Here is a 17,416-nt window from a genome sequence, read left to right on the forward strand (position 1 = left end):
AGAAACCTTTAAATTATTATTCGTTGATTTAGTATATATTTTACTTATTTTATATTAAAACATCGACAACTAAAAAATAAAAGCAAACATCGATCATATTATGAACGTAAAATCACTCAATGTTATAAAACTATACTGATTCCTTTATTTATTACAGAGATAAGTTAGCTATTTTATATTTTTTTCTTTTAAATGTGAAAAATGAAACAAGTTTAGAAGAAAATATTATTTTATTTGATATTTTTAATATTATATTTTGAAAAAATAGAAATTAACAAGGCTAACTTAAAAATAATCCATAAATATCTCTTAACACCTAATTACAGCAATTTTACTTTAAAGTATATTTGTACATATTAAATCGAGTATAAGATTTAAAATATTTGGAAACATAGGTGCATAGTATGACAGTAATATAAGCAATTTAAGTTGAAACAAGTAGCATCCAAAATTTTGTTTGTAGCGAATATGAAAGAAAGTGGCGGTGGGAGGTGAAGAACTTATAAAGGATAGGAATATCCACGCAAGTACTTAGAGTCCACACCTGACTCACGGACTAGAGCAATGCGCCCTGTTCGTGCCACCTGAAACACCACCAAATACACAAACACTTCAGATTCGTTACATCACAACCACATACAGGAAAAAAAAAACAGTATAGCCAACTCATAAGTTTTTGTATATCCTTTGGCCACCAATGGAGCTTTAAGTAATCAACTTCACCACTAGACCTAACATTAATAGCATACAGTCATGTGCAACAAGCTGTCTTCTCTCCAGATGGAAAAGGAATAAGCTTTCACCTCATTGCTTGTAAGAGTTTGCATTTCATCAATCAAGACTTGTTGTAATTTAGGATAATCAAGCAGGCAAAAGAAAAAACAAAAAAAAAGGATATGATGGAAACTCACAATGATAACTCGATTAAAAATAGGACATGAATTACAAGTAGGTTGAATACATTTCCTAAGAGCAATAAGCCAATCTAATGTAGAGTCATGTGTAGGAGTTGATGAAGAAGGATCCATGACATGAGAAGTTGTCGAAGGAGGACTTGAATCATGACACACTTTGGGGAGTATGGGAAGAGATCTTTGCGTCATTCATTGGTATTCATTGGTATATAAGTGAGTACAAACTTCACCTTTCAAACCAGTTTTGTAGGATTGAATTAGACTTAGAAGACAACAATTTAAAGAGTGCGTTATCAGAGAGACTAAATTGTGAGGACAATGTAGAATGTACAAGACAACACTAAATGATCAAGGAACTTGACCAATTCCATGAGATGCAACTTTGGATCCATTAGCTACATAATACCAAGGTGAACGTTTGGAAAAGAGACAAATGAGAATGAAGAGTTACTACTAGAAATATCATCAAAGATACCTAAATCAAGTATCCAAGGACATTGATCTTCCATAGATTAAGAAGTACAAGCTATTAAAACACTTCGCATAGAACAAGATTGACCTTCATGGTGAAAATCTTCATATTTAAGCCTCAAATACTCCCACTACTCCTCATGAGAAAAATTGGACTCTCCTTTTTTAGATTTCGACACATGGGTTGCCTTGTTTGGAAAACCATGCAAGGAGTAATAACTCTCTTGGGTATGACCCATTCTTTTGGGGTACGTGCATTGGAAACGTTCACTCTAGCTACCATTAACTAGGAAGGGAACTTTTGGAGAATGATAAACGAGAAATAAGTTACCAACGAAAATATGATAAAAGACCTTGAGCCAAGTATCTACAGACATTAACCTTCCATAGATCAAGAAATAAAAGTTGTTAAAATACTTTGCACCGAAGAATATTGACCTAGATGGTGAATTTTTTTCAGATTTAAGTCTCAAATACTACTTGTACTCTTCATCATAAAACTTGGACACTCTGTTTTCAAATTTAGATGCATGGATTGCCTTGTTTGCAAATCCGTGCAAGGAGTAGTAACTCTCTCGGGTATAACCCATTCTTTTGCCCTATGTGCATTGAGAAAATCCACTCTAGCCACCATGTCCTCAGTCAAGTATCCATGGACATTGACTTTCCAGAAATTGAGAAAACACTTAGCACCAAATATGACTGAAATTAATGGAACGAGGTGTTTAAACAAGTCAAATGTCACAGAAAAAATATTCAGCATGTAAGAAAAAAAAGTGCAAAACATACCTCGCAAATTCCATATGGTTCTAACAATCTCTGCAATGCAACCATCTTGTCCAAATCTCCAGTGAGCTAGTTCAAGATCATTTCAATTAGATTTTTTAAAAAATTGAAAATAACCAAAGAATTCATGTTGTGTGGCAGACATTTTGAATGTAGCAAAATACTTTGAAACAAACAAATAAATTTTCTGTCATCAGTGTTGCCTTGAGCAAAAAGAACTAACCTGCTCTTTGAAAAACTTTAAGATTAGTTGAAACGACAAATAATAACATTGAAGCACAGGGAACAAAAGTTTACACCAATATGTTATCATCGGTTCATAACTTCTACTTATTACACCTTTTTGTTTTTTGAGGAAAAACACCACAGACACTTTTGTCACTAAATTTAATCCCAAAGAAAAATAAAGTTAAAAAGGTTAGTGTACAATGCTATTTTTTCCTTACAATTATAACTTTTAAGATGGAAACAATTCTATTTCTGATAGTTAATAATCTCAAGAAAGAAAGAATACGGATGTGGAAAGCTGCAGACAGCAGGGATAAAAGGATTCTTGTACATTTGGATGCTAGATCAATAGCTTAATGTCATCTATTTTCATGAGCTAGAAAAAGCTATACGACAAACTGAGGACCAGTTGAATCTCTGGTACCCTGCCTAATTGGTCGTGACTCTATTTGCTGTTGGAACAAATCTGGATGTTAGATCCAACAGATATTAAACTGGAAAGAATGCACGATCCTATGACCTCGTAGAACAGTAACATTCAGCTAAAGTAAATAGGTTTTAGTGCGAATTGTAGGTACAGTATAGTCCCCAAATTCAACATTCTTTGCACAGAAGTGGCATCTAGCATTCACCAAGTTTGTCAGTATCAATATAAGTTGATGGTAAATAAGATCCTATATCACTTGATTGAAAAGTGCACACAAAACTCACCTCCAAAGTTATTGTGTGATCAGATACATCAACAGCTCTGGCCCGGAATATGCTGGCGATATCGAGGACATCACGCCGTGCAGCAGCATTTACAGCAATCTTTATTAGCATTAATTCTCGTTCAGCAAATGGCAAGTGGGTGATATCACGTACCTGAAGTAAATATCAGTCTAACTCAATAAAGAAAATAATAAAATGCTCAAATATTTATCCATTCTACCAATCTAGTTCTCAACAGATAAGGAAGAAACAAAAGATTGACTGATAAGAATGTATGCATCAAGGAAGAGTAGAAATTTTTTCAAATTCAAATTCCAGAGTAAGAAGGAAGGTCAGGCACCGAGAAATTAGAAAGGTTTTTAAAAAAGACTAATGCAGGTTACTTGTGTTCCCGGATACTCTTTATTATTCACTTCATATTAAGAAACACAAGATTCACTAAATTCAACCTATATTTAACTCCCAACAAAGGTTTCCAACACAAATGTCTTCTGGTAGCCAGGTGCACCAAAAAAAGAGAAATTTTATGTGGTTTAAACTACAGTTAACTACAGGCTTATCTCCATGGGAAAAAACAAGGGCGAAAGTCTCTATGATTAATGGTTTGAAAGATTACCTACTCGATGATGACATCTGTAGTTTAAAGAAATATCCTAACAACTTCAATAAATTCCTTATCCCAATAAACCGATATCCTTACAGCAGTTGCAATTTTTGTTCACTCTGTAGTAACTACTGGTTTTACAATATAACAGGATTATACCATGGACGTACAGTTTCAGGCCTACCAAGGATTAGTAAGTTCCTCCTTCTCTTCCAAAGTTTCACCACAAATTACAAGGAAGAAAAAATAAAAAAACTTAAACAAGCACTTAGATGTTTGGGAAACGTTATTTTCAAACCTCAAAAAAATGGCAAAAGTATGTGAATAAATAAAAAATAAACTTAATCAAGCACTCAAAGTGCCACAAGACACTGCAAACAGTAACAACTAAAAAATATCACTCAAAGAAAATAATTTCTTTATTGATATGATGCATTTGTTTTTCATAGAGATTTTGAACCTCATGCAGCTCTACTAGCTTATAGAGTTGCTGCACCAGCTTGCTGATTGTCTCATCTGTCCCGGGAACCACAGTTGTAAGTCTTGAAAGTCCTTCAACTTCTGCATGTCCTACCGCTAAACTCTGAAGATAACAAAGTAGATGAGAAAATCGAGAAACCAGAAGCATTTGACTTGTGTGTTCGTGATACAGAAATATTAAAGAAAAGAACCTGAATGTTATAGCCCCTTCTAGCAAAAACTCCTGTAACAATGTTTAGAACCCCAGGAGAATCATTCACAAGCATGGATAAAGTGTGTGATCGAATTCCGCTGACCTGAAGGCAATATCCAACAGTAAGACAGTTCCAAGCATTGCGATTCAGAAATTGATGAAAATCACATGCTTATGTACAACAAACATATACTACCTTTGACTCCTCACAAGCATAAAAAAATTGTAATCAGAACTAAGATTTCAAAGGTGACAAAATTAGGAAGCACTTTTGAACTAAAGTTTTTTGTCCCGAGACTTCAGGGTTAGAATTAAGACTCAATAAACATTTAGTACTTGATTTCTGAAATACAAAATCACACAAGCACAGCTTAATTAAATCTAAGATATTGGGAAAACCCCAAAGCCTGTATTAACTAGAGATAGTGTTAGAATAATTATTAAGTCTACCTATGATTAGTATAGCAGAGCCTAAAGGGCCTAAAGTAGGTAGTTGTGTGTTGGGTTATCTATAATGATTGTTCCTAGCAGTCTAGGACAATCTCTTCATCTTCCACCTATCTATTGTATCAGATTTTATCTATATAAATAAGAGAACTGAGAAGGGTCTTCTAAGCCCTTCAGAACTATTTTTCTCAGTTTTAGATCTCAAGTTGGTATCTGGTTTCTGTCCTGGGTTGTCCACCAGCACTGTCACTGCTGTTTGCATCTGTCCGGTGTCGTTCGCCGTTGTTCGCGGCTGTCTCGCCACTATCTGCAGCTGTCAACTGCAGTTTGTAGTTCTTCAACTTGGTTGTCCGCCACCTCGCATCTGTCCGCTGCTATCCACCGTCGTTCGCCACCGTCTGCTGTCGTCCGCCGCCGGCCGCCGTCACTGTTCCGTCCGGCGACCACTAGATCTGGTTCGCCTCTTCACGCGACAGCCAACCCCACCGGTGGGTTCGCCTGATTGTCCTCCACGCTCCGCCACGCGCCGCCTCTTTGTGCGCTGCGAACAAGCGCGTGTTGTCCACGCGCCGCCCTCTGCTCACCGGAAAGTCGCCGCGCCACCTCCATAGCTGTCACACTCTGCTCCTCTGTCCATTCTGCCCCTCAAAATATTACTTTGGTGTGTCCAGAAGCTCCCCTTTAAGAAAACCCTAAGAAACCCCCTAGGGTTTTCTGGTTCTTCACGGTTTTTCTGGTTCCTTCTCCTCTTTTTATCAAAGAATGGCGTCTGGAAGTGCTCTTTCTTTCTCTAGAAGTCCCTCAATCACTTCCGAAAAGCTAAACGGAAAGAATTATCTATGTTGGTCTGCTGCTGTGGAAATGTGGTTCCTTGGTCAAGGACATTATGACCACCTCGAGCAGGATGGAAGCCAAGTACCTTCTGACAAAGCTGAACAATGGAAACAAGCTGATTTCCAATTGTGTGCCCTATTGTGGCAATCTGTGGAACCCCGGCTTTTGATATCTCTTAGAGCCTTCAAGACATGTCACACTTTTTGGAAGAAAGCTCAAAGCATTTATGCTAATGATATTCAATGTCTCTATGATACCGCAAACAAGCTCGCCTGTCTCAAAATGACAGACCATGATATGGTCTCCTTCATGACTGAAGCCCAAGCAGCTGTGGAAGAATTGAGAATGTTCTTGGAAGTGGAATCTTCGGAAGATATCAAAAAGAAGCTTGACAAGTATTATATGGTGATGATCCTCCGTGCTTTGCATCCAGATTTGAATCACATCAGAGATCAACTTCTGACAAGTCATGAGGTCCCTTCCTTGGAAGCCTTGACCACGCGTCTTCTTCGTGTTCCCGTGTCTCAATCTCAGGAAGCTCATGAAACAATGGAACCATCTGTCATGGTTGCCACGCGAGGAAGAGGAGGACGTGGCACTAGAGGAGGAGGACGTGGAGGTCGAGGACGTCCACAGTGCTCTTACTGTAAGAGGGTGGGTCACACCCAAGAAAATTGCTACTCCTTGCATGGCTTTCCTTCAAAAACCGCCAATATCTCTAAGGCTGAAACTTCCACTTCCAACTCCAAGTTCACTGAGGAAGAGTATCAAGAGTATCTGCGATTAAAGTCTAACAGTTTGGCGCAATCATCTCAATCCCCAAGTACGTCCACAGCTTGCATTTCTCAATCCATGGAAGGTCTAAATTCATGGGTAATTGACTCGGGTGCTTCTGATCACATTTCTGGTAATACCTCATTGTTCTCAACCCTTTCCCTCCAAGAAAAACCCCATTTCATTACCCTTGCAAATGGCTCTAAAACTTGTTCAAAGGGAGTCGGTCATGTCTCCCTGTCTCCCTCTCTAACTCTGAAATTTGTTCTTTTTGTCCCTAACTGTCCATTCAATTTAATTTCCTTAAGTCAGTTAACCAAAATGTTACATTGTTCAATAACTTTCGATTCAAAATCTTTTGTTATACAGGAGCGTGGCTCGGGGAGACAGATTGGAGAAGGATATGAAGCTGGAGGTTTATACCATTTTGGATCTCGTCCACGGGTATCTTGTGTCGCAGCTCTTCCCCCTAAAGTGTTACATGATCGGTTTGGCCATCCTCACTTGTCAAAGTTAAAAAAGATGTGTCCTGAACTTAGTGGTCTTCAGACTTTAGAATGTGAGTCCTGTCAACTAGGAAAACATGTTAGATCTGTCTTTCCAAAAAGGTCTCAATCAATGTGTACTTCTAGTTTCTCTATTATTCATTCTGATGTCTGGGGACCTAGTCGCGTCTCTTCTTTTGGTTTTAGGTATTTTGTTACTTTTATTGATGAGTATTCTAGATGTACTTGGGTTTATCTAATGAAAGATCGCTCTGAATTGTTACCAATTTTCACATCCTTTTTGAATGAAATCAAGAACCAATTTGGTCACGTAATTAAAGTCTTAAGAAGTGATAATGCTAAAGAGTATTTCTCATCAAATTTTTCTTCACTTCTTAGCTCCCATGGTATTTTGCATCAGTCCACTTGTCCTCATACACCCCAGCAAAATGGTATAGCCGAAAGAAAAAATAGACACTTGGTTGAAACGGCTCGTACCCTTTTGCTTAGTGCTAATATTCTTGTTCATCACTGGGGGATGTCATCTTAACTGCATGTTTTCTTATTAATAGGATGCCCTCCTCCTTTCTCAATCATAAAGTTCCTTTCTCCATTCTCTTTCCCAATGATCCTCTCTTTCACACCTCTCCTCGAGTCTTTGGTTGTGTTTGTTTTGTTCACGACATGTCTCCGGGACTCGACAAGCTCTCTGCTCGTGCGATCAAATGTGTCTTTTTGGGCTATTCTCGGCTTCAAAAAGGGTACCGGTGTTACTCTCCTGAAACCAAAAAAGTACTACATGTCTGCCAATGTTACCTTCTTTGAACAGACACCTTTCTTCTCTCCCTCTGTTCAAGATGTTCATATCCTCCACCAGGTCCTTCCTCTTCCAGTGGTTGAGTCTAATATCTCCAATGCCTCAGTCAATCCAAGTCATGCCCAAGGTCCTCCTGAACCTTCCTCTCCACATACTGATATCTTCGACACAGTACCCCGGTGAGTGATCCTCTTCCAGAAAATGGTGGATCTCCTCCTTCAGATTCTTCTCTGTCACCATCTCCTGTCACGTCTCCTGGTGAAGATGATTCTGGTTGGCCCATTGCTCTCAAAAAAGGTACTCGTTCCACTCGAAACCCTCATCCCATTTATAATTTTCTTAGTTATCACAGAGTGTCGCCCTCCTTTTATTCCCTTTAATCCTCAGTATCTCCTGTGGTTATTCCTAAAAATGTGAAAGAAGCACTTGATCATCTTGGATGGCGACAAGCCATGATTGAAGAAATGCAGGCTCTTGACCGCAGTCACACTTGGGAGCTTGTGCCACTTCCCCCGGACAAAAAGGCTGTTGGTTGTCGATGGGTATATGCAATTAAAGTCGGCCCTAATGGTAACATTGATAGGCTCAAAGCCCGGCTGGTTGCAAAAGGGTACACTCAGGTTTATGGTCTTGATTATTGTGACACCTTTTCTCCCGTGGCAAAGATGACTACCATTCGATTGTTCTTTGCAATGGCAGCCATTCGTCATTGGCCACTTCATCAGTTGGATATCAAAAATGCCTTTCTCCATGGTGATCTTGAGGAAGAAGTTTATATGGAGCAACCTCCAGGGTTTGTTGCTCAGAGGGAGTCTGGTATGGTTTGTAAATTGAACCGATCTCTATATGGGCTCAAGCAATCACCATGTGCTTGGTTTGGAAAGTTTAGCTCCATTGTTCAAAAATTTGGGCTAAAACGCAGTGAAGCAGATCATTCGGTCTTTTATTATCATTCGTCTCCCGGGAAATGTGTTTACTTGATAGTATATGTTGATGATATAGTTATTACAGGAAATGATACTGCTGGAATATCTCAATTGAAGGAGTACTTGTGTAGACATTTCCAAACCAAGGATCTTGGGAGCCTCAAATACTTCCTAGGCATTGAAGTAGCTCAGTCAAAAGATGGAGTTGTAATCTCCCAAAGGAAGTATGCTCTGGATATTTTGCAAGAAACAGGCATGATTGATTGTAGACCGGTTGATAGCCCTATGGATCCAAATCAAAAATTAACAACAGAAGAAGGTGAATTATTCCCCGACCCGGAGAGATATAGGAGGCTAGTTGGAAAACTAATCTATCTCACTATTACAAGGCCGGATCTATCTTTTGCAGTTGGAGTGGTTAGTCAGTTTATGCAAGCTCCATGTGTTGGCCATTGGAATGCTATCATTCGCATTCTAAGGTATGTGAAAAAGGCTCCCGGGCAAAGGCTCTTATATGAAGAAAAAGGAAGTCTTCAGGTATCAGGATATTGTGATGCTGATTGGGCAGGTTCTCCTATTGATAGACGATCTACTACTGGATATTGTGTTTTCCTTGGAGGAAACATTATCTCATGGAAAAGTAAGAAACAAAATGTAGTGGCTCGATCAACAGCTGAGGCTGAATATAGGGCAATGGCTTCATTAACATGTGAACTTATATGGGTGAAGCAGTTCCTTCAAGAGCTTAACTTCTGTGACATCCAGAGTATGAAGATGTATTGTGATAACCAAGCTGCTCTTCACATTGCATCAAATCCAGTGTTTCACGAGAGAACCAAACATATAGAAATTGATTGTCATTTTGTTCGGGAAAAATTATTGTCAAAAGAAATATGTACTGAGTTTGTTGGATCAAATGACCAACTCGCAGATGTGTTGACTAAGTCGTTAAGGGAACCTCGGATTGAGTTTATTTGTTCCAAGCTTGGTACATACAATTTGTATGCTCCAGCTTGAGGGGGAGTGTTAGAATAATTATTAAGTCTACCTATGATTAGTATAGCAGGGCCTAAAGTAGGTAGTTGTGTGTTGGGTTATCTATAATGATTGTTCCTAGCAGTCTAGGACAATCTCTTCATCTTCCACCTATCTATTGTATCAGATTTTATCTATATAAATAAGAGAACTGAGAAGGGTCTTCTAAGCCCTTCAAAACTATTTTTCTCAAGTGATAGAATCGGAAATTCTGACGGGCAGAACCTGAAATCCAAACCAAGTAGAAATTGCAGAGTAAAAACTTGCAAGTGAAATACCACAGCGCAGTTGAGAGACTCTCCAGTTTTGCCCCACTCCCCACCCAAAGAAAAAAAAAAACTTAAAATATGGTTAATTGAAAGACTAACTTCATAAAAGAGAAAATACATAATATGTCCACGAGCACTTCTATCTAAATTGGTCATATGCACATAGATGTAAGTTAAGACTTACACAATGGTAATGAAACTAGCGCAACCCATTGTTAGGGCTTTTGTCAAGGTAAAAATAAAACTACACAGCTCAATTAAGAATGTTGGAATTCTGGGGTTTGACGTATTAAGGGAGGAAGAGTGATAAAAGAGAATGAAAAACTACGATACTTTTTGGTTTGATAAAACATTTTGTTTCACTTTTAATTGCAAAATGCCACCTTGTCTTCACAATTTGGTTTGTAAAAGAAATAACGAAAAAAAAAATTATTGATCTGTTTTCACTATTTCTTATGCAAACTGTTGAAAATAAGAAATAAAGTGAAAACAGAAGTTTTATTAAACCAAATGACCCATTATTAGGTGTTAGGTGAGATATATTATATTTACAATGTATTGATAAAATAAACAAATAAGGTAACTAATACTATAAGATGACAAGGAAACTGGGAAACATTCCTAGAGAACCTTATGTCCTTTTTGGATACCTACATGTATTCTCGAACAAATATATTCAAATATGTACCCAAAAAGTCATAGAAACTACATCACTATTCAAATCAAACTCCATAGGGGAAACATAAAAAAAAAACCATGAATTAAAAGAAAACTAGAAAAGGGATGCATTTAATGACAATAAGCAACTACAAACCATCTTACATCATCATCATTGAGGACACCCCAGTGAGCATCAAGTACTTGATTGACTGTAAAACTCTCTGAAGGTTCTATAGGATAAACATCTCCCTTCACACAAGCAAACGTGTCAAAATGAACGGTCAGAAACTAGATCTCGTTTTACTATCTAGCAAATAAAGCCAAGTAAAGAAGGGGACGGGGGCATATTGAACATGCAGTAATGGAGTGCATTTATGCTAATTTATTCTTTGCAATAGTCACTGATTTGTTCTTCTTGAGCCCATCATTGAAATTCTATGAATTTAAAAATTGAGTTAAATAAAGAGCCAAAACAATGTAAATCCAAGCACAATATATTACCACACTCAGGCATGACCTAAAATATGTCATTCAATTTCTACCACGACCTAGCAAGTGATATGAACCAAATAATTGTTCTGAATTATGGTATTGAAGGAAGATGGAATACATAAAAGAAAAGTATACAGATAATGAACAAAGTCACAATCAACAATAAAAATTCAATTCTATAGACCTACTAACCTCTTAAAAAAACAATGAAAAAGGAAAAAAAAAGCACAACTGTGAAAATACAAAATTTTAAAAATAAATGGGAAAAAAGATTCAAGAAATATGAAAAAAAAATGGAGAATGTAGAGAGCCTTCCCAGTTGCATCATGTAAGAAATGACACTGGTCAGAATATAGCACGCATAATACCAAAGAGGACATGTAAACACAATTTTGTACCAGAAAAAACTCAAGGGAAACGCTACATTCTTAAAGGTGAGCAGTTATACTCCAGTCAGATGCTCAAAAGAATTGCACAAAGTACAAAACCATCATGAAACTTCAGCCCATGTGTTTACCAAAAACATTTTAGCTAAAGATTAAAATATATTCCAAAGCCCAAGAGACAAAAGGTGTTTGATTTTAAAGACCATTAGCTGCATTGTTAATAGTGTTTGAGATAAGCATAAGCCTTGAAACCATTTTCCAAAATTTCCCTAGTGTAATTTTACTCCAGCAAACTAAGTTTCTTCATGATTTCTAAATTTAACATAGGTTTAAATGGAAACGGGAGAGTTAAAGAGTAAATATCATACCCCCACAGGCGTATCATTTTTGGCAACAGGATTCACATTTTTTGCTCCCACAAGGGCATTAACAGGTGTTTTTCTTTCAAGATCTGGATAAGACGCAGCTGAATACCGCCAAAATGGAGCAGACGCACCCATCTTTTCCCTTCTTAATGCAATCTAAGATTAGTTACATCATCCAATAATAATGAATTAGTAAATTTTGCTCAGCCTTACAATATAATGCTCAACAAAGTGGACAACATACAAAAGTTATGGAAATTTCTTAGGTACTCAATTGAAGTTTCAACCTTTCCAGTTCTAGCTATTTCTTTAATTCCAAACTTGCTAAAATTTCTTTTAACCGCAGCCATCTTCCCTGGATCTCCAGTGACCTGTAATTAGCAGAACAACTCATCTAAAACTATGACCTGATTTTATGTCCAATAATAGCTGATGACAAATTGCAAGTAATGATGGCAATGGTTGTGACTAAATAATAGTTAAATGGAAAGAAAATATAAGACAAACACTTAATAAAAAAAGGTTAAAAACATCTACCCAGGTCATCAGTGCACTATTTATTCCCAATATTATTTAAAGATAATCAAAATCCTGTTTGTGTAAAAATGAATGTCAGGAAATGAAAAACAAAATAACTAAAAGTGGCCAGTCCAACAAGTAAACCACATACAGTAATACTAAAACCTTAGCATCCAAATTTTACAACTATTAATGCATTGAAAGGAAGAGTATACGAATACATGTAACATATTCCCCACACGAGCTGTTTACAAGACTGTATATCTGTACCACACTAGTAGAATACAATGTACCTGCAATACTAAACGACTATCTAAATGAAACAGCAGTGATACTATTTCCCCACTTTACAAGTACAATCCAATTGATTGTGAAGCCACGGCCAATTAACAATACCTACTGCAAAAACAAAGGCCCGGCAGCAAGATACCAGAACTTTCATGATGGCCACACAATAGCTTCGGTAGCTTCATTTTTTGTCAAATGATCCTTCATTGTGGTGGCACAAACAGCACTGTTGAACCAATTGACATTTTAAAATATTTGATTCATAGCAACGGTTAAGCTTTGAGCACTTTGGAATTTGAAAAAATTATGCTTACAATTGAGTGGGATTTAACTTGTAACACGTACACAAGTCACTCTCAAAATTTTCTCTAAACAAATACATAAATTGAATGTATTATTATAAGGAGACAAATAGCCCAAAAAGTAACCGTCATGAAGGCATTAACAAATATTCTCAAGTAACTAAGGTCAGTGGAATAACAAGAAATGCACGGTCCGCATACCCTTGCCTTCAATTACTATTAGTTTTACAAGATGCGTATAAATACAGCGTGCACTAACATGTAAATTGAAACATATTAAAATGTGTCCAGCACTAACCTCAATTGTCACCGAATGCTCGGAGATATCGACAATCTTAGCTCTAAAAATGTCCACCAACCACTTCAACTGAGAATATCCCCTCAAAAGAATAAATAAATAGAAGCAAACAAAAACACATACACATAACAGATGCAAGCTCATACAACAACCACAAACCACTAAACAGCTACCTCCGCATGGTGCTTCGGATCAGCATGCACTTTTATGAGCATCAATTCACGTTCGACCTGCGGTTCCTTAGAAAGATCCTCCACCTGGAAAGCAAACAACACAAACAGAATCAGCGTGGACGCTTCCTTCACATTGTCTCGAAACCTTCACTACCAAACACTTTTTCCAAATTAGCATCACAATAAAATGCTAATTACAAAACTCCCGCGTTATTCTACGAACAGAAGTGAACCTTCAAAACGTTGACGAGCTTCTGAAGCTGCTCCACGACTTGGCGCAGCACCTTATCGGTCCCTGACACGACAATGGTGAAGAGCGCCCTGTCTTCATTGAGGCCAACGGCGAGCGATTCGATATTGTATCCTCTCCGCGCGAAAACGCCGGCAATCCTATTTATCATTCCGCTCTCATCGCCGACGAACACCGAAATCGTGTGACGCCGAACCCTGCATTGTAAACAGAAATCATCAATTAGAAACGATTCGGAACACTAGCTAACATAAGTAAGGAAGTGAATGGAAGGGAACAGAATAGGAAGACATGCTTTGAGCGAGCGGGAGAGGGCGGAGAGGGAGGGGTGCTGGCGGATACCGTTGTGGTAGAGGAGGTGGCGGCGGAGACTGTGAGTTTGTGGGCGCTGAAGGTGTGAGGTGTGAAGAAGGAAGGTAGTTTGAGAGAGAAGAGAGGCTTAGGTTGAAGAGAAGGGAATTTGAGGGTTGGGATTGGGGTTAGAGTGGCTGCCATTCCCTCAAGGCAAACAAAGTGAGAGCAACGGTGGTGGCGGCAGCAGCAGAGAATGTGTGACAGTGAGCGCAACTTGTGTGCTTCCTCTACTACTTCTACTGCATTATGGACACGATTTTTACTTTGCTTTTTTATAAATATTATAATTAAAAATATATAACTACTTTTTATTTCAATTGATAGCATATTTAGTCAATTTATTACATTACAATATAGGCTAAATGGTATTTTTATCTTGAAAATGTAAAATTATGTCCTTTAAACATTTTTTTTAGATCAGTTTAAAGGATCTTTTGTTTGGAAAATGCAAAACTAAAATTTGCTGCTCCCCAATGTCATATTTAAATGTATATAGTATTATATATTAATTATTAGTTATAATATATAATACATAAAAACATGTAACATATATAATGCATTTACATGTTATATATAATTATATTTATAACAAATTATATTGTATAATTAAAAATACTCTAGCCAAGAAATTCGGTACATGCTCTAACCTCTCCATGGTATTAATATACCCAATATATGTTATACATGTAATAAATATAGCATAATAGATCGAAAATATTTTAACTAATCGCAACTAAACAGATGAGTTTAACAAACATAGCATTAAATAAGTAAATTAATGTAATTTAATTAAAAACACAAACTCAATCATATACTTTCCAGATCAAGTCTATTTTGATATACACATTACGTAAATCCAAGATTCCCTGAAAAAAAAAATATTGAACATGTTTAATATTTGATTCCTCGTAAATATTTATTCAATATAATCAGCAGGAAATTAGGCAATAATATTTTGTATTTATTATAACAAGTAATAAAGCATAAATTTTCATTCATTTTTTCGCTTTTTCCCCTCCAAATAGTTATACTTGTTTCTTGAGGAAGAATATTAAATATAATAATTCAAAACTTCATTCAATTGAACATAAACTAACTTTATATCTAAAATTCAATTCAAAATAAATATTTTTAGTTTAATTAATAAAACAATATGTAACTCTCCTCAAACTTAACATTCAACGTATGAAATAATCAAGTATTTAAAAAGGAAAATATCATTTTAATAATTTTTTGACAACTATTTTATAATAATGTATATGATAGCTTGTGATTGATCCATTTCAAATACACGAACAATAAAATAGTGACACACAGTCTATTGTTAAAAAATTGTTAAAAAAAATTATTAAAATATCATGATCCATTTAAAAAAATCAACCACATACAATCTTTAATTATTTAACCTGAAATTTCATTCACATCAACCTAAGATAATTAAATTAAAATAGTTTCTATTGTCTTGAATTTATATGATATAATAAAATAGATCTATGGTGCTTCCGAAGAAAATGACAAATCCAAACAAATATCACTGCCTGCTTCAATTCATCACATGTGACATTTAAATATAAATATAAGATCCTTTATGCATATGTGATGAAACATACGATTAATGATTCACTATTAAAACACATACAAAATTTCTTTTAATTTGAAAATTCTAGTTTATACCTTTTTAATGAAAAATCGAGTAGTTTATGAAAGATTAGTCTTAAGCATGAAGAAATATTAATTATGTAAAAGATAATGAAAATATAAATGAAACGTAATAACATTTAGAAGTGAAAAAAAAAACAGCATAATAAAATTATTTATTTATTTCTAAAATAGAGTATCTTCTTCTTATTTCATGTTAGAGTACCTTCTTCCCAGGGATATGATATGGAGCTTTCGTATAATTTTGTTTGTTTCCTTGATTTCATTTCCTACTTCTATTACTTCTTCTAGTAATTTTCATTCTCCAGTTTAGGTGTTTTTGTGTTTCAATGTTCATAAACGAAAATAGCTCTTTTCAACTTACTTTTAAAATTTTCAAAATATTACCTTGAGTTCAAAGAATCTTATTTTATTATCTAAACTTTAATTTTAGTCAATTTTTTTGGTTATTATTTGATGTTGTGTTTTTAACAATTAGAATTCTAAAAAAAAAAACTCTATTAGTAATTATCTTATTATTAGGAATAAAAACTTGTGATATTGATCATGATATTAATTGTTAAGAACAATATTTATACTTAGGGTGTTGCTTCCTCTATCACCATCATTTCTCCCTCCACCTCCTCAACCTTGTGCAAAAAAATTTTAATTACAAAAATAATTTTTTTTTACTTTTAACTCTATTTATTTACTTTAAACTCAAACCCTATTTTTCTACCTATTTTTACTTTTCACTCAGCCCCACCTCCCAACTATTCTTCTCTCTTTTCAGATTCTCACCCCCAACTCCACCACATCCGTTTGTTTTAATTACAAAAATATTAATATAATAAAATTATATATTTCATATAATTAAACTAATAAATAATTTTTTATATAATTATAAAATTGTTAAAGAATAAAAAAACCATATATATATAAAATATATATTATACAAAAACATTAAAAAAAACTAATTATATATAACTGTAAAATACAAAAAAATATAAATATAAACTAATAACAATAAAGATCTTCAAAAATACATTATTAAAATACATCAAAAATATATTAAAAAATAATACATCAAAACATATAAATTACATTATTAAAATATCTCCAAAATTAATATAAAAAAATAAACTAATAAAAATAAACTGAAAAATAAACATGTAACTTTAAGCCGATGTGAGCATTTGTCAACGAATGTCAACATCTGTTTAAGGCAAAACGAATATCGACATCCGTTTTTCCTTAAACGGGTGTTGACATCCGCTGAGGGATGCTCACATCAGTTTAAAGATTATACGTTTATTTTTTTAGGGTTTATTATACGCACTTTCACGATGAATCCTTCAAGCACCACCACACCACCACCACACACCGATCTTGGCACGGCTGATCAATTTCTTCCACCACCACTCGCAATTTCTCACTAAGCACATCAGTTAATGAAAGTCCACCACACTCTGAGACTACAATTCTATCACAATAAAGAATGGAGGAAGAAGTGGAACGTGAAAAGGAGAAAGAAGAGCACAATGAAACAATGAGGAGACGAACGATAAAGAGGAAGAAGAGTTGCCGCTGCATACATGTAGAGGATTGGAGTGGGTAGAGGTTAAAAAATATTAACCCTAAAATTTTACTAAGGATAAAATAGGAATGGAAAAATAAAGAAAGGGGTAAAACAGGAATGGGGTGGTGGAGGGAGCAA

General features: G+C 35.6%; 1 protein-coding gene across 1 annotated transcript; it reads right to left on the minus strand.

The window, feature by feature from the left end:
* Positions 1 to 271: 271 nt before the first annotated feature.
* Positions 272 to 14,294, minus strand: LOC124846787 (acetolactate synthase small subunit 1, chloroplastic-like). Its single transcript, XM_088103534.1, has 12 exons — positions 14,003 to 14,294; positions 13,691 to 13,904; positions 13,458 to 13,541; positions 13,285 to 13,353; positions 12,165 to 12,248; positions 11,881 to 12,033; positions 10,797 to 10,883; positions 4,386 to 4,490; positions 4,175 to 4,297; positions 3,111 to 3,263; positions 2,175 to 2,240; positions 272 to 584 (listed from the first exon to the last, which is right to left on the minus strand). Exons 1-12 carry the CDS (start codon positions 14,200 to 14,202, stop codon positions 501 to 503), a joined length of 1,422 nt encoding a protein of 473 aa, XP_087959660.1. The 5' UTR covers positions 14,203 to 14,294; the 3' UTR covers positions 272 to 500.
* Positions 14,295 to 17,416: the final 3,122 nt, after the last annotated feature.

The sequence above is a fragment of the Vigna umbellata genome, chromosome 1 (assembly GCF_029865625.1).
Source record: "Vigna umbellata cultivar VRB3 chromosome 1, Vumbellata_1.0, whole genome shotgun sequence".
Classification (NCBI taxonomy): Eukaryota; Viridiplantae; Streptophyta; class Magnoliopsida; order Fabales; family Fabaceae; genus Vigna; species Vigna umbellata.